Source organism: Dipodomys spectabilis, unplaced genomic scaffold, assembly GCF_019054845.1.
Source record: "Dipodomys spectabilis isolate Male_0828 unplaced genomic scaffold, ASM1905484v1 ptg000422l, whole genome shotgun sequence".
Lineage (NCBI taxonomy): Eukaryota > Metazoa > Chordata > Mammalia > Rodentia > Heteromyidae > Dipodomys > Dipodomys spectabilis.
This window is the reverse complement of record NW_024871099.1, coordinates 3,487,849-3,505,693: the sequence shown is the minus strand read 5'-3', so window position 1 is coordinate 3,505,693 and position 17,845 is coordinate 3,487,849. Positions and strand designations below refer to the sequence as shown.

Genomic DNA, 17,845 nt, shown 5'->3' with positions numbered 1-17,845 from the left:
ACCTGGCCAGGTGTCTATTTGGGCCTAACAGGGTCACCAGAGACACACTGGTCCAATGGTCACACAGTTTGAACTTTGGCCCTATCACTTATCCTACAAATGCAACTATGTCTGTTTTATTATTAATTTATGTATAGATGTATGTATGTATATATGTATTTTTGCTAGCACTGGAGCTTGAACTCAGGGCCTGGGTACTGTTCCCTAGCTTTTTTTGCTCAAGGCTGGCACTCTACCACTTAAGCAATTCCTCTACTTCTAGCTTTTTGCTGGTTAATTTGAGGTAAGAATCTCAGATTTATCTGCCCAGGCTGTCTTTGAACTTCAATCCTCAGATTTCAGTCTCCTCAATACATAGGAGATTACAAGTGTGAGCTATCAGCTTCTTATCTTTTCCTCCCTCCTTCTTTCTTTCTGCCTCAGGTTCTTGCTTAGCTTTTCTTGCTCAAGGCTGGTGCTCTACCACTTGAGTCTATACCTCCACTTTCAGTTTTTCTGCTGGCTATTTGAAGTTAAGAATCTCTTGGATTTGTCTGCCTATGCTAGCTTTTTTCTTTTTTTCTTTTTCTTTTTTTTTGCCAGTCCTGGGGCTTGAACTCAGGACCTGGGCACTGTCCCTGAGCCTCTCTGTGCTTAAGGCTAGCACTCTACCACTTGAGCCACAGAGCCACTTCCAGCTTGTTCTGCTTATGTGGTACTGAGGAATCAAACCCAGGGCTTCATGCACACAAGGCAAGAACTCTAAGCCACATTCCCAGACCCTTATCTTTTCAATTAATATAGTAACTGACATTACATAGCAGCACATGTTTTAAGCCCCAAACTAGTTTAAAAGATTTTTTTTTTTTTGGGTCCGGTCGTGGGGCCTGAACTCTGGGCCTGGGCGCTGTCCCTCAGCTTTTCAGCTCAAGGCTAGCGCTCTACCACTTGAGCCACAGCGCCACTCCCAGCTTTTTTCTGTTTGCTTATGTGGTGCTGAGGAATCGAACCCAGGGCCTCAGGCATGCAAGGCAAGGCAAGCACTCTACCACTGAGCCAACATCCCAGCCCTAAAACATTTTTTTTTTTTGATCCGGTCGTGGGGCCTGAACTCTGGGCCTGGGCACTGTCCCTCAGCTCTTCAGCTCAAGGCTAGCGCTCTACCACTTGAGCCACAGCGCCACTTCCGGCTTTTTTCTCTTATGTGGTGCTGAGGAATCGAACCCAGGGCCTCAGGCATGCAAGGCAAGCAAGCACTCTACCACTGAGCTACCTTCCCAGCCCGTAAAACATTTAGTATAAAGGTTTTCTTACTTTCTTAGAAGATAAACGTTTAGAAGCCAAGGAAAATCCATCCAAAATTTTGCCAATGTAGCGAAGATCTTTCTCTGGTTCTATAAAATGATGTCACCGATTAATTGCCAACGTTGAGAACAATAAAGGTAAGACCAAAGATATAAATAGTACTTGACATGAGTGATGTCACTCCAAGGGCACAGTACCAGGGTGACAAAATGGTAGGCAAAGCCCTCACACCTCTATTGACACAATGACTTATTACCCTGCCCACAGCACTCTCCGCTGCTTAGCTGTCCAGACAGGAAGCCATGGCTGGCTTCCCAAGACAAGTACTTCCACAGTGTCTCTCTCTCCCTCTCTCTCTCTCCCTCTCCCTTTCTCTCTCTCTCAATCTCTCTCTCCCTTCCTCTCTCTCTCTCTCTCCTTTCTGGTTCTGGGGCATGAACTCTGGGCTTTGACACTGTCCTTGAACTTTTGTGTTCAAGGCTAGTGCTCTACCACTTGAGCCACAGCTCCACTTCCAACTTTTTTTTTTTTTTTTTTTGCTGGTCGTGGGGGCTGAACTTTGGGCCTGGACACTCTCCCTCAGCTCTTCAGCTCAAGGCTAGTGCCCAACCACTTGAGCCACAGCACCACTTCCGGCTTTTTTCTGCTTATGTGGTGCTGAGGAATCAAACCCAGGGCCTCATGAATGCAAGGCAAGCACTCTACCACTGAGCCACCTTCCCAGCCCCAAATTCCAGCTTTTTGTTGTTAACTGTAGATAAGAGTCTCACATTCTTTCCTGCCTAGGCTGGCTTTGAACTGTGATCCTTAGATCTCGGTCTCCTGAGTAGTTAAGATGATAGGTGGGAGCTAGCACCCAACTTCCTCAATGTATCATTATAAAAAAGGACCCCAGGTCCTGTGGCGTAAAAGCTTTCAAGAAAAACTACACAGAGGTTAAGTATGGACAAAAATAAAAACCATAGCTGTAAAAATCACTTCTCACACTTCATGAAAAGCCTCCTCAGGGAGGTCCCTCCGGTTGCTTAGCAACCATCCAAATAAAACACAAAAGATAACCCACAACCGGGGCAGCCCGTAATCTAATCCATGACAAATTAAATGTGCCTCTGTCTTTTACAAATGAAATTCTAGCAGGTGATAAAGATCACAAAGGTAGGAAACTGAATAACCAGTGCCCTCTGGCTGGCTCAAAGCAGGAAGACTGGGCACTGGCCATGGAGACAAACCCAAGAACAAAGGTCCTATAATCCAAGCACTTCCTGAACAGATGGCTATGTCAGCAGTCTATACAGGAAGCCTATAACAGGTTTTTGTTTTTGCTAAAAGCACTAATGCTCTACTTGGCCCATGAATTAATGAAAAGCAGGGTTGAAATTAGGCATCTCAGAGCTAGGCAATGGTGGCTCATGACTGTCATCCTGGCTACCTCAGGAGGCTGAGATTTGAGGATCAAGTTTTGAAGCCAGAAAAATCTAAGACACTCTTATTTCCAATGAACCAGCAAAAAGCTATAAGTGGAGCTGTGGCTCAAGAGGTAGAGTACCAGCCTCGAGTGAAAAACTTAAGGACATCACCCTGGCCCTGAGTTCAAGGCCTAACAAAGGTACAAAAGAAAAAAAAAGGAAAACTACATAGTTCAGACTACAGATGTGCTGGGTGCTGGTGACTCATGCCTGTAATCCTAGCTTCTCAGAAGGCTGAGATCTGAGGATCACAGTTCAAAGCCAGCCCAGGCAGGAAAAACCATGAAACTCTTACCTCCAATAAACTACCAGCACACCAGAAGTGGCCCTGTGGCTCTAGTGGTAGAGCGCTAGCCTTGAGCTGAAGAGCTGAGGGACAGTGCCCAGACCCAGAGTTCAAGTCCCATAACTAACAACAACAACAACAAAAGACTACAGATGTTTGGCCCTGGGGGCAGGAAGAAAGGCAGCTGCAGGAGATGGGCCACCACATGGCAGGACCAAGGGATGAAGGCTTACAGATAGCAAAGGAGGGAGTACTCAGACTTTATTGGGGAGAGGTAGGAGCCAGGATATAGATTATCATAGGGTCCAGGATATAGAATACCAGCAAGATTTAGCTTTAAAGGCAGATTTAAACTTCTCTGGTATTTTTTTTTTTTTTTTTTGGGGGGGGGTCCGGTGGTGGGGCCTGAACTCTGGGCCTGGGCACTGTCCCTCAGCTCTTCAGCTCAAGGCTAGCGCTCTACCACTTGAGCCACAGAGCCACTTCTAGCTTTTTTCTTTTTGCTTATATGGTGTTGAGGAATCGAACCCAGGGCCTCAGGCATGCAAGGCAAGTGCTCTACCACTGAGCCACCTTCCAAGCCCTAAACTTCTCTGTTTTTGTTGTTGCTGTTGTTGTTGTTGTTGTGTGTTTGGTCCTGGGGTTAGAGCTTTTTTGCTCAAGGCTAGTACTCTACCATTTGAGCCACAGCTCCACTTTCAGTTTTGGGTTTTTTTTTTGTTTGGTGCCTAATTGGAGATAAAGAGTCTCATGGGTTTTCCTGCCCTAGTTGGCTGAGATCTCAGCCTCTCAAGTAGCTAGAATTACAGGTGTGAGCTACCAGCACCTGGCCTAAACCTGTTATACACAGTATTAACTCTTTTTTTTCTTTTTCTTTTTTTTTTTTTTTTTGTCATGGGGCTTTAACTCTGGGCCTGGGCACTGTTCCTGAGCTCTTTAGCTCAAGGCAAGCACTCTACCGCTTGAGCCACAACACCACTCCTGGTTTTCTGGTGGCTTATTAAGAGATAAAAGTCTCACAGACTTTTCCTGCTCTGGCTAGCTTTGAACTGCAATCCTCAGATCTTAGCCTCCTGAATAGCTAGGATTATAGGCTCGAGCCACCAGCGTCCGGCACAGTATTAACTCTTATGAGATTGACCTATTGCCAGTCGTTTAGGTAATGAATTCAGGATGCTTTGCCGGTGATATAACTAATGTAATTAATGATTAACATGTACTAGTAGAGACATCAATCTTATCAGTTCTTTCTTCCTGAGATTCTGACACTTAGTACTACCACTCGGTACAGCCTTCTGGAATTACCTCTTTGATTTTTGTATTGCCTGGGCGCTGTCCAGCCATAAAGCCCATCACCAGGTTCCTCATCCTTCAAAACTGTGTCATACTTAGACAGAGTTTCTGTGGCATAGATATCATCATCTTCCTCTTCCAGGGCACCTACACCAAAAGCCTGCAAAAATAAAATAAAATAAGGGCACCAGTGAGTGGCTCACGCCTATAACCCTAACTAGTCAGAAGGCAGAGATCTAGGGATCGTGATTCAAAGCCAGCCCGAGCAAGAAAGTCTGTGAGACTCTTTTCTGCAAGTAAGCACCTAAAAAGCCAGAAGTGGAGCTGTGGCTCAAGTGGTAGAGGCCAGCCTTGGGTGAAAAAGCTCAGGGACAGCGCCTACGCTCTGAACTCAAGTGCCAAGACCAGCAGTAAATAAGTAAATCAAAATAAGGTTTCAGACTTAGTGATTACTGGATCTAGGGTATAAATCATTGAAAGATAAAGTTACTTTAAGAAGGTGACTGAAGGGCTAGGAAGGTGGCTTGGTGGTAGCGTGCTTGCCTAGCATGCATGAAGCCCTGGGTTCAATTCCTTAGTACCACATTAACAGAAAAAGCTGGAAGTGGTGCTGTGGTTCATGTGGTAGAGTGCTAGCCTTGAATCTAAGAAGCTCAGGGACAGTGCCTAGGCTGAGTTCAAGCCCCAGGACTGGCAAAAAGAAAAAAGAAAAAAAAGAATGAACGTGATTGAAGCAGGAAGATGGTGGCTCACACCATTAATTTTAGCTACTAAGGAGGCTGAGATCTGAGGATTGAGGTTCAAACCTAGCCTGGGTAAGAAAGTTTGTGACACTTATCTCCCATAAATCACCAAAAAGCCAGAAGAGGAAGTGTGGCTCAAGTGGTAGAGTGCCAGACTTCAGAGAAAAATCTAAGGGACCAGTGCCAAGGCCTGAGTTCAAGTCCCAGTGCTGGCATACATGTGTGCTCATACACACATACACATACACACACAGGCGTACACAAAAGAATGTGAAAGCAGTCCTCACACTGAGAACACACAAACTCCACCAAGAACATCCCCACAGAGTCTCTGCAGTTCATTCGTAAAATCAGGAGAGGGTGCTTTATGAGCCTTTCCAAATGACCCTAGGATTCATGCCCATATGTTCCCATATGGAACGCGCTAGTCGTTCCACATTCTGTGAATGCATTCCTAGAGGGGTCAGAGTGTACGTGGGAAGCACCATCATTTGTCAGGGACTCCAGCCTTAAAAAAACAGAAACACTTTTACCTGGCCTGAAATTCCCAATTTTCTTCCTTTATTCGGTTCAACGTCTCCAATAAGATGGCCGGCCCCCTCAGAGCCTCCACCAAAGAGATTAAAATGCTCCCTTGAACTTCCAAACAGTGCTTGGTGGGGATCCAGGCCCTTGTAAGCCAGTCCGTGGACATTATCTTTGGGTGTGAAATCCACAGGGGTGACGTCTTTAGGGGCAAAGGTCACATCATCAGGCAAGTAGTCATCGTCTTCGTCCTGTTTCCGGTGTGTAAAATGGGATTAAGGTGAGTGTATAGCACAGAGAGATAACCTGTGAGATTATTTTAAAATACGGTGATTAATCCCAAACAGAACAATTATCAAGCTTGCATCCATGCTGTTATAAATGACTAAACCACATCCCTGAACAAATGATACAAACACAAACAACTCCACTTTAAGAATCTGAATGAACAGGTGACTCATGCCTGAAATCCCAAGTTACTCAGGAGGCTGAGACCTGAGGATCATAGTTCCCAGCCCGTCGGGGCAGAGAAAGCCTGTGATACTCTTCTCTCCCATTAAAACCAACAAAAAAGTCTGAAGCAGCTGTAGCTCAAGTGATAAAGTGCTCATCTTTTTTTTTTTTTTTTTTTTTGGCAAGTCCTGGGGCTTGAACTCAGGGCCTGGGCTCTGTCCCTGAGCCTTTCTGTGCTTAAGGCTGGTGCTCTACCACTTGAGCCACAGCGCCACTTCTGGCATTTTCTGTTTATGTGGAACTGAGGAATGGAACTCAGGGCTTCATGCATGCAAGGCAAGCACTCTACCACTAAGCCACATTCCCAGCCCTAGAGTGCTAATCTTGAGTGAAAAAATACAAGAGAAGGGAAAAAAAAAAAAGAGAGAGAGAGAATCTGAGCAGGTTGAGGCTATAGCTCAGAGGCAGTACAATACGTGGCATGCATGAGGTACTTGGTTCAATTTGTGCGTCCACCCCCCCCTCCCTGACCTGATGCTGTTGCAGAAAAAAACATTAACTGACATAACATGGGCATGGGATCAATTGGTACCAATGGGCCCTCCTAACGTGTCACAATCACAAAGTAACAGGTTCTGCTGAAGTGATACCTCAGAGCCTTCAGAGTCTCCAGGGGGTAAGGCACAGCCGTAGATTTTTACTCCAGGATCTATAAAAGAGGTTGCAAAGGCATTAGTCATGAGTGACCAGACCTATGGACATTTTACAGGGACACAGGGCTGCAGAGGTCAGAGATGGGTCACCAGGAGACTCCCATCCCAGGCCCTGCCCCACCCACACTGACAACAATACTGTGTTGTTCTAATACCATGGAGAACTTCAAGGAAATCACACTGCCCTAAAATACTATACGCAGTTGGGCACTGGTGGCTCACACCTGTAATCCTGGCTATTCGGGATGCTGAGATCTGAGGATCACAGTTCAAAGCCATCTGAAGCAAGAAGAGTCTATGAGATTCTCTTATCTCCAACGAACCAGCAAAAAAAAAAGTTGGAAAAGGAGCTGTGGGTTGAGGGGTAGAAACATCTGCCTTGAGTGAAAAAACTAAGACAGAACTCAGGCCTACAGTACTAGCACCAAAAGTATATAAAGTTTTGAAACATACATATCTCATTGACCCAGCAATTCTGCCTCTAGAAACATGCAACCATTACAGAGTAGGCTATAAGCTGGGTATCATGACTGTAACCCTAGCTACTTGGGAGGCTGAAGTCAGAGCAGCCCAGAGAAGTCCCCATCTCTATGGAGGTAAGCTGGATGCAACAATGCACACCTGCAATCCCACTAACAATGAGAAGAAGTAGATAGCACATCCAGGCAAGACACGAGACCCTATATAAAAAACCATCAGCAAAAAACTAGGCTGGGCCAGGCGCGGTGGCATGCGCCTGTAATCCCAGCTACTCGGAAGGCTGAGTCCAGAGGATCGCTTGAGTCCAGGAATTCTGGGCTGCAGTGCACTATGCCGATTGGGTGTTGGCACTAAATTCGGCATCAATATGGTGACCTCCCAGGAGCAGGGGAACACCAGGTTACCTAAGGAGGGGTGAACCGGCCCAGGTCGGAAAAAACTAGGCTGGGAGCATTGTCATATCAAGGGGTAAAGTGCCAGTGTAGCAAGCATAAGGGCCTTGAGTTCAAATCCCAATACTGAAGAAAATTAAAAAAGAAAGAAACAAAAAGGAGAAGAAAGAGAACAAAGAGGAGGAGAAGAGGAGGAGGAGGAAGAGGAGGAGGAGGAGGAAGAGAAGGACTATAAGAGGGAGTTGTAGCCAGGCACATGTTAATCCCAGTACTTGGGAGGCAAAAGCAGGAGGATGAAAAAGTCCAAGTCAGCATGACCTACACAGAGAGACCTTATCTCACAAAACAAACACACAAACATGCTATAGAATTAAATTAGTAATGGTCTGTAGACATACCAGGTTTTTGTCTGCGTGGCCTTCTCTTGACTCGAGGACCAACTCCTTGTCCTTCCTTCCAACCCATTTTTCTTAGCAATTCAAACCCAACAGATAACCTAGGAGACCAAGGTAGGCATTGGACATGAACTTCTTTTACAAGGCCAGCAGTAGCAGCAGCAGGAAGCAAGCGGCATCTGCTTCTGGTCTCATCTTATCTGGGCTCACCCATCCCCCATGTCACACTGCTGTGACACAGCAGGTGTAGCCACAGCTCCCTGAGCTTGGGCACCGAAGAGCTGGGAAGTTCATCAAAAGTCTCTCCCTCTCTCTCCCAGGCCTTTGGACAGCCCCTGTCTAGCATATGTCTTGTGCCAATCTGAGGCTGCCACATCAAGCTACATCCTACCACAAGTCCCCTGGAAGAGAACAGAGAGGTGTGGGGAAAGAAAAGGTAGAATGAGATAGGGAACCTCAGCAGCTGGCCAGGCCAGAGGCTGGGGCTCCTAAGCCCTTTAATAAGGATACCTTAAGACCTCTTGGGCAAAAGCCCTTTATGTCAACTTCTAGTCTAGGAAAGATTCTCTTGGCTTGCTGTCAATCAACTCCAAGGTAAGACATTACACACACACACACACACACACACACACACACACACACACACACACACACACACACACACACACACACACAGCAAACTCTCCTCACTTTGCTGGTGTTACGAAGTCATCGAGCAGAGTGGCTCCAGGAATGGGGGCTGTTGCAGCTACCAGTTGCCTGGCTTTTTCTTGGATTCTGTCTTTGGTTTTGGAAGCAAAATCATCTGTGGTGACAATTGCTTTAGGTGCTATCCCAAATTCACTAAGATCCTTCAAAAGAAAGAATGCACACAGAATTCCATTATTTGGAGGGATGATGTGTCACATGGCTTTGTTTCTTTTTCTTTTCTTTTTTATTGGGGGGCGGGTGGCGGTGCCTAACCTGGGACTTGAACTTAGAGCCTGGGTGTCATCTCTGAGGTTGTTGTTTTTTTTCAAGGCTGGCCCTCTGCAACTTGGGCCACAGCTCCACTTCCAGGGTTTTGGTACTTAACTGGAGATAGGAGTTTTACAGACTTTCCTGCCTGGGCTGGATTTGAACCTATATCCTGACATCTCAGCTTCCTGAGTAGCTAGGTTTACAAGCATGAGCCACCGGCACCTGGCAAGTTTTGTTTTTTTAAAAAACAAATCAGCCGGGCACCGGTGGCTCACGCCTGTAATCCTAGCTACTCAGGAGGCTGAGATCTGAGGATCACGGTTCAAAGCCAGCCCAGGCAGGAAAGTCTGTGAGACTCTTATCTCCAATAAACCACTGGAAAACCAGAAGTGGCGATAGAGCGCTTTCCTTGAGCAGAAGAGCACAGGGGCAGCGCCCAGTCCCAGAGTTCAAGCACCACTACCGACCACAAAAAAAAAAAAAAATCAATGGCTGGGAATGTAGCTTAGTGGTAGAATGCTTGATTAGCATGCATAAAACCCTAGGTTTGATTCCTTAGTACCTTAGTACTTTACCACTTGACTGTGGGTCAAGTGGTAAAGTGCTAGCCCTGAGCAAAAGAAGCTCAGGGACAGTGCCTGAGCTGAAGAGCACAGGGACAGCACCCAGGCCCTGAGTTCAAGCCCCAGGATAGGCAAAAAAAAAAAAAAAAAATCAAGTCAGGCCCTGGTGGCTAACGCCTATAATCTTAGCTAGTCACAGGAAGCTGATCTAAGGATTGTGGTTCAAAGCCAGCCTGGGCAGGAAAGTCACTGAGCCTCTTATATCCAATGAACCATCAGAAAATTGGAAGTGGCACTGTGAATCAAAGTGATAGAGCACTAGCTAGCCTTGAAGGAAAAATGCTCAGGGATAGCACCCATGCTCTGAATTTAAGCCCCACAACCAAGAACAACAAAAATAAATAAATAAAATTTAAAAAAAAAATCAACAAGCCGGGTACCAGTGGCTCAGGAGGCTGAGATCTGAGGATTGCAGTTCAAAGCCAGCCTATGCAGAAAAGTTCCTATGAGACTCTCCACTTAACTACTCAAAAATGAGAAGTGGTGCTCTGGCTCAAGTAGTAGAATGCTAGCTCAGGGGCAGTGCTCAGGTTCTGAGTTCAAGCCCCACAACCAATAATAACAACAGGGGCTGGGAAGGTGGATCAGTGGTAGAGAGCTTGCCTTGCATGCATGAGGCCCTGAGTTCAATTCCTCAGCACCACATAAGCACAAAAAAAGCCGGAAGTGGTGCTGTGGCTCCAGTGGTAGAGTGCTAACCTTGAGCTGAAGTGCTGAGGGACAGTGCCCAGGCCCAGAGTTCAAGCCCCACAACTGACCAAAAAAAGGGCAAGTTTGATGGACGCTAGTGACTCATGCTTGTAATCCTAGCTACTCAGGAGACTGAGATCTGAGAATCAAGATTCAAAGCCAAGCCCTGGCAGGAAAGTCCATGAGACATTTATCTTTAATTAACCACTAGAAAACCAGAAGAGTCTGCTGTGACTCAAAGTGGTTAGAGCCCTAGCCTTGAGCAAAAGAACTCAAAGACAGAGCCTAGACCTTAAGTTCAAGCTCCATGACTGACCAAAAAAAAAAAAAAAAAAGGAGTCAAGTTTTACATATCTACCTCTTCATCCATAAAATCTTCAGGTCCAAGGACAGATTTGTCTGCTCTGTTCTGTCGCGAAGACACAAAAGTTGAGGGTGTCCATCCTAGAAAGAAAGTGGTTCAGAATTTTACAATCCTATATAGCATTCTGGTTTCTGACTAGGCCATTAAGTAACATGCTGGGACTTGAAACTCAGCTACTGCCCATCTTGCTGTGTGGTGGACATCAATCACTTCACATCTGCTCACATTAGTCCCTCCCACCAGCAGACAAAGCTCAGTGCACACCCAGAGGTTTCCTCTCAACTATTAAGAAATAAGCTGGCAGCAATGGTGGCTCATGCCTGTCATCCTAGCTACTACTACAGTCTGAAGATCAAGGTTTGAAACTAGCATATCTTCAATTAATCAGAAAAAAAAAAAAAAAAAACAGAAGTAGAGTTGTGGTTCAAGTGGAAGCGCACCAGCTTTGAGCAAAAGAAGCTAAATAACAGCACAAAGCCTTAAGTTTAAGCCCCAGTACTGACATAAGGGGGGGAGGGGGGAAGATGGGAGGGGTTGGAATCATAGGTATTTCAACCATTTGCTCTGGCAGTAGAACAGTTGCTAGTGGGAAAATCTTACCTTCTTTTGAGCCAACGGTATTGAAGTACCCAGCAGAGAAGCCACCACTAAAGGCTCCATGGAACCGTTTATACCTTCCTTTTTCATCTCTTACTGTCTGGTCCTGAAGAGGAATGGGTTTCTTTGGCCTTTCACCTGGAAATAAAATAAATAAACCATTTTGTTGTTGTTTAAAAAACACTTAAACATAAGTTGGGCACGGTAGCTCCCACTTGTAATCCTTGTTACTTGGGAGGCTGAGATCTGAGGATGGAGATTTGAAGCCAGCCTGGGTAGACAAATCTGTGAGACTCTCATTTCCAATTAACCAGCAAAGTGGAGGTGTGGCTCAATTACTAGAATACCAACCTTGAGCAAAAAAAGAAAACCCAGTCAGGTGCTGGTGGCTCATGCCTGTAATCCTAGCTACTAAAGAGACTGAGATCGGAGGATCACAGTTGATGCTAGCCCAGGCAGAAAAGTCTCAGTGAGACTATTATCTCCAATTAACCACTCAGAAACCAAAGTGGCACTGTGGCTCAAGTGGGGTAGAGAGCTAGCCTTGAGCAAAAACAGGCTCATGGATAACACTCAGGCCTTGAGTTCAAGCCCCAAAACGGACAACAAAACTCAGAAAATTTTAAAAAAGCCAAATGAGAGCTCCAGGCCTTGAATTCAAGTTACAGTACTGAAAGAATGAGGATAGAACTTTTATTGACATGCTCATAAAAATGTATTTTTGCGATGGGCTGGAAATGTAGCTTAGTGGTAGAGTGCTTGTCTAGTGTGCATGAAGCCCTGGGTTCGATTCCTCAGTACCATATATACAGAAAAAGCCAGACGTGGCACTGTGGTTCAAGTGGTAGAGTGCTAGCCTTGATCAAAAGAAGTTCAAGGACAGTGCCCAGGCCCTGAGTTCAACGCCAGGACTAGCAAAAAAAAAAAAGGCATTTTTGGCAGGCACTGATGGTTCACACATGTAATCCTAGCTACTCAAGAGGATGAGATATTAGGGTTGAAGTTTGAAGCTAGCCCAGGCAGGAAAGTCCAAGAAACTTTAACCTCTAATAAACTACAAAAAACAATCAGAAGGGGGCTGGGAAGGTGGCTCAGTGGTAGAGTGCTTGCCTTGCATTCATGAGGCCCTGGGTTCGATTCCTCAGCACCACATAAGCAGAAAAAGCTGGAAGTGGTGCTGTGGCTCAAGTGGTAGAGCACTAGCCTTGAGCTGAAGAGCTGAGGGACAGTGCCCAGGCCCAGAGTTCAGGCACCATGACTGGCAAAAAAAAAAAACAAAAAACAATCAGAAGGGCTGGGAAGGTGGCTCAGTGGTAGAACGCTTGCCTTGCATGCATGAGGCCCTGGGTTCAATTCCTCAGCACCACAGAAGAAAACAGAAAAAAGCTGGAAGTTGTGCTGTGGCTCAAGTGGTAGAGCGCTAGCCTTGAGCTGAAGAGCTGAGGAGCAGAGCCCAGGCCAAGAGTTCAGTCCCCACGACCAGACCAAAACAAAAACAAAAAACAATCAGAAGTGGAGTTGTAGCTCAAGTGGTAGAGTGCTAGGTTTTAGGTCATTTCTGGCCATGGAAACAACAGCAGGGGGCTGGGAAGGTGGCTCAGGGGTAGAGCGCTTGCCTTGCATGCCTGAGGCCCTGGGTTCGATTCCTCAGCACCACATATGCAAAAAGAAAAAAGCCGGAAGTGACGCTGCAGCTCAAGTGGTAGAGCGCTAGCCTTGAGCTAAAGAGCTGAGGGACAGCGCCCAGGCCCAGAGTTCAGGCCCCATAACCGGAACCGCCCCCCCCCCAAAAAAAAAAAGAAACAACAGCACGGTGATAAAGGGTTGCTTTTGAAGACTAGGAGCTTTGAGGTCAAATTCTCCTCCTTTACTTATTACTTTTGTGGTCTTGGGCAAATTACTTAATCTCTCAAAGGCGTAGCTTCCAATACTGTAACTTTAGGATGCAAGAAATTCAGCATGGCTTAGAAATGCAGTACACACACACACACTCCACTTCTGCCTGTGTGCCTGGCATGAATACTCAGGTAAGGCAGGGTTTCTCAGCTATATGGACAGTTTGTGCTGAATAATTCCTTGTTGTGAGATGTGCTGGGGGCTGGAAGATAGTTCAGAACACTGCTGATCTACAACACTAGATGTCTGTAGCATGCCTCCCTCCCAGCCACCCATAAGTCTGATACAAAGATGTCTGTAGACACTGCCCATTGTCGCCAGCTGAGAATGACTGGTTTAAAATAAAAGAAGGTGGGTCCTGCCAGTACAATACTGGTTTTGCCATTCTCAATGTACTCTTGATCTAGAAGGAGATCCAGAGACATCTCAGTGTAACAGGTGGCTATAAGATGATGAGGGTCAACCACTCCCCACAGGGCACCTAAGGAGAAGGCGCCATCTCTAACCACAGAGCTAGGGGAAAAAATCATAAGAAGAGGTGGCATTTTAACCAGACTTTGTTGTAATTACTGCTACTAATAACAACTAATTCCTTCCTTATCAGGGATATGATAAATTAAATCATGAAGGTACTCATTAAGTACCTTCCCTGAGGTCCACAGTTAATAAGCACAAAGAAAAACCAGATCTCAACTCTGGTCTCCAAGCCAGGTATGGTACCCACAATGTTCCCTTTCTTATTTGCTGATCAAATGTTCACTGAAGGAATCACCAGTGGCTCATGCCTGTAATACTAACTACTCAGGTCCTGAAATCTGAAGTTCAAATCCAGTCTGGGCAGACAAATCCTTGAGACTCTTGTCTCCAATTGACTAGCAAAAATCTGAAAGTAAAAAGGTATAACTCAAAGTGGGAGATTATCAGCCTTTGGCAATAAAGCTGAGGGACAGTGCCCAGGTCCTGAGTTCAAACCCCAGGACCAGCAAAACAAAAACATGTATCATATATGACATATTATGCATACATATGTTACATCTATATCTATATTCTTTAGTATATCTATAGCCAGGCGTGATGGTGTACCCCTCCAATCCCAAACAATCTGAAAGATGAGACAGGCCAGCCTGCACTACATGGTGAAGCCCTATTTCAAAGAACAACAAAGTCAATCTCCTTATTATGCCAGGACACAGCCCCTGTTTGACCCCTGTGACAACTATCTTTTTTTTTTTTTTCTGGCACCATCTTTTCCACCCTCACCAATCCTGTCTATCCCTCTCTTTGCCAAACTGCCCCTCCCTTGAGTATCCCCTCCATCCCGTATCTTCGCAGGCCAATTTTTCTTGCGGGCTGGTCCTGGGGCTTGAACTCAGGGCCTGGGGCGCTGTTCCTGAGCTTTTTCAAAACTCAAGGCTAGAGATCTGACACTTGAGCCACAGCTATACTTCTGGGCTGGCTGGGCTCTGTGTGTGTGTGTGTGTGTGTGTGTGTGTGTGTTATCTACCACTTGAGCCACAGCCAGCTACACTTCTGGGCTGGCTGGGCTGCGTGTGTGTGTGTGTGAGATCTACCACTTGAGCCACAGCTACACTTCTGGGCTGGGCTGTGTGTGTGTGTGTGTGTGTGTGAGAGAGAGAGAGAGATCTACCACGTGTGTGTGTGTGTGTGTGAGATCTACCACTTGAGCCACAGCCAGCTACACTTCTGGGCTGGCTGGGCTGCATGTGTGTGTGTGTGTGAGAGAGATCTACCACTTGAGCCACAGCTACACTTCTGGGCTGGCTGGGCTCTGTGTGTGTGTGTGTGTGTGTGTGTGTGTGTGTGTGTGTGTGTGTGTGTGTGAGATCTACCACGTGTGTGTGTGTGTGTGTGTGTGAGATCTACCACTTGAGCCACAGCTACACTTCTGGGCTGGGCTGTGTGTGTGTGTGTGTGTGTGTGTTTAAGTGGAGGTAAGACTCTCACAGATTTTCCTGCACAGGCTGGTTTCGAACCACGATCCTCAGATCTAGCTTCCTGAGTAGCTCCAGCGCTCGGCTCCAAAGCCATCTTTCCCCCCTTCGTTTCAAGTTTGAGGGCACACGTCCTCTTTCCTCGGGGGCGGGGAAATGGGGGTGTCTTGGGGAAGAAGCTGCTGACCATCCCCGGCTCACACAACCACCATTTTTCTGGGTCTCTGATCCCCAACTTCCAGAACAGCCAGCAAACCCGAGAGAGCAGCTGCTGTGATCCCCCGGCCGCCTCCCTCCAGACCCTGCCCGCACCTTCTTCCAGGGGCTCTAGGCCCGTGCCATAGCTGACCAGGTCTTCGTCGCTGTCTGCAGCCGCCATCCTGGCCTCTTCCGGGCCCCGCCCCTTCGCTACGGGGGCCGACGGCGGTCAAAAGACGTCACAGTTTTTCTCCTCCGCGAACCCAAAGGATGCTTTTAAGTTTAGTGAGTTTGTCTGAGTGTCTATCCTAGTTCTGTTCAAAAGGTCCAGTGGGAAGTGAGTTCCTTGGGCGAGCTCTCTCCCTGAGCTTTGTTTTACGTATTTTCTTTTCTTATGGCTAGTACTATTTGTGCTACAACTCCACTTCTGGCTTTTTCTGGGTAGTTATTTGGTAACAAGAGTTTATATAGACTTTCCTGCTCAGGCTGTTTTTGACCTTTGATCCTCAGATCGCATGCTCCTGTATAGATAGGATTACAGTTATGGTTACTCTGTCTATCTGTCTGTCTCTGATATAGATTTTTGGTGATGCAGGCTGGCCTCAAACTCGGAATCTCCTGCCCTCATCCTTACAGAAGGCTGGAATTCATAGGTGTACACGGCCATGCCCAGCTTCTGCAGGTTCTTAGAATAGCCCTCTATGAAAACGTCTTTTCTAGAAAGTTTTACAGACTAACGTAGGGATGAGAGACTTTATGTTTTTACTCATTTATTTATTTCGAACATCGACTTGGTTATTACCATTGTATTATAAAAATTTCAAACAACCCCTAATACACTTAAAAAAAAAAAAAAAGAGGTATGGTGTGTTTTAGCTGCAGCCTTCACTGAGATGGCCAAATTCAACTACACAAAGGAGTCCCTTGGTGGGAAGGGGACAAGGTAATGGCGGATCTCAATGGGGAAGCAGCGAGACCTCCCGAGCCAGGGCCTCCAAGCTCCCAACGAACGGTTCAGCCAGGCATTCTTCCTAGAGGACCATACTGTAGTGGGATGGAGTGGAGGCTGGCGTGAACCCTGGCTCCACCGCCCTAGCCTCTCTTGAACTCAATGTCTGCCTGCTTGTCCCTGAGCTTTTCTCCTCAAAGCTGGTGCTCTACTCCTATGCCGCAGTTCCACTTGTGGCTTTTTGCTGATTCACTGGAGATAAAGACTCTCACAGACTTTCTCGCCTAGGCTGGTTTCGAACCTTGCTCCTTCAATCTCAAGCCTCCAGATTACAGTTGTAATGCCTCAACCAAATTTTCTTCCCAATAACCTTGACCAGCTAGAAAAATCATAGGATCCCATTTTACACTCGAGAAAACAAAAGTTGGAGTTACCATACGCCCAGTCCCTCGGGCACAAACCCGGTCCCCAGGTTCCTGCCAGAAGAAGGTGGCCCCTTTCTCCAGAACCCCCAAAGGCTCCCATGGGATCCGCCTAACCCCAGTTTTGGAAGTCAACCAGCCAGCCAGGACGTTCGATGGCGCAGGTCCCCACGGTCCCTTTTCCTGACCCGTGGACCCAGTGTTTGGTGTCCCCAGACATGTCCGTCAGGGTGGGTCCTGGTCCCCCAAACATCCACACTTCTGGAGCGCGAGATCTTGATTTTACTGCATCCTGTGGCACCGTGGCTCCCACAGGACCAACACCACCCAGATCATAGGTTCCGAGAGGACGAGGAGGGCGCCCAGCCACCCGTCTCAGATCTCCCAGCAGCAGGGCGATGGCGGAGGGTTTAGACAGACCCCACGTAGAATGCGAAGCCGAGGTCTGAGGCTTCTGTGGGCGGGGCTTCAGGGATTGGTTTGGGACTAGAGTGAAGGCGTGACTTCGGCGAATGGGCGTGGCTAAGAGGGCGGAGTCTCGGCGGGAGGGGCGGGGCTCCCATGCTCGGCTTACAGCGAGGATAGGGGGTGGAGAAGCCGGGCTCCAAGACTGGGAGACTTGGCCTAGAGCGGGTTTAGGGGTTGAGCTTCAAAGCCCCAAGACTTCGCCTGGGAGGGGCTAGGGGCTTGGTCTCAGAGGGTGGAATTGAGCTCCAGGGCTCTGTGGCTGGACCTGAGGCTGGGAGGAGGCCTCAGTGGCTCCCTGGCGCCAAGACTTGGCCTGGGGCGGGGATGAGGGCGTGGCCTCGTGGCTAGGGCGGGGCTCCCTGGTTTAGCCTACCGCCCGATACGGGCGTGGCCTTTGGGTGGGCGGGGTTACGAGGCTCTCTTGCTTGCCCTCGAGCTGCGGGGGGCGTGGTATTCACAGTGGGCGGGACTACAGAGCTCCTAGGCTTGGCCTCGGGCTACGTGTGGGGCGTGGTATCTGTGGTGGGCGGAGCCACAGGGCTCCCAGGCTAGGCCTCGTGGGGGCGTGGCCTCGTGGGTGGGGCGGGGCTTCAGGCCTCGCGGGCTCGGACTGGGGCGGGGCTGGAAGGTGGCGGCGCGGGCGGGCGGGGGCGGGTCCTGGCGCCCTCTGGGGCGCTGGGGCGGCCTCGTCGCCTC

General features: G+C 47.7%; 1 protein-coding gene across 1 annotated transcript in view; it reads right to left on the bottom strand.

Annotated features, from left to right (window-relative positions):
* The window catches only part of Gpatch1 (G-patch domain containing 1), a 29,654-nt gene extending 14,150 nt beyond the window's left edge, over positions 1-15,504 (bottom strand). Inside the window, exons 1-9 of the mRNA XM_042668197.1 lie at positions 15,425-15,504; positions 11,268-11,402; positions 10,662-10,747; positions 8,721-8,881; positions 8,034-8,131; positions 6,701-6,759; positions 5,606-5,848; positions 4,342-4,489; positions 1,294-1,373 (exon numbers count right to left, since the gene is read on the bottom strand). Coding sequence (XP_042524131.1) covers positions 1,294-1,373; positions 4,342-4,489; positions 5,606-5,848; positions 6,701-6,759; positions 8,034-8,131; positions 8,721-8,881; positions 10,662-10,747; positions 11,268-11,402; positions 15,425-15,491 — 1,077 coding nt within the window. The 5' untranslated portion in view covers positions 15,492-15,504. The remainder of the gene's footprint in view (positions 1-1,293; positions 1,374-4,341; positions 4,490-5,605; positions 5,849-6,700; positions 6,760-8,033; positions 8,132-8,720; positions 8,882-10,661; positions 10,748-11,267; positions 11,403-15,424) is intronic.
* Between the last annotated feature and the right edge of the window lie 2,341 nt (positions 15,505-17,845).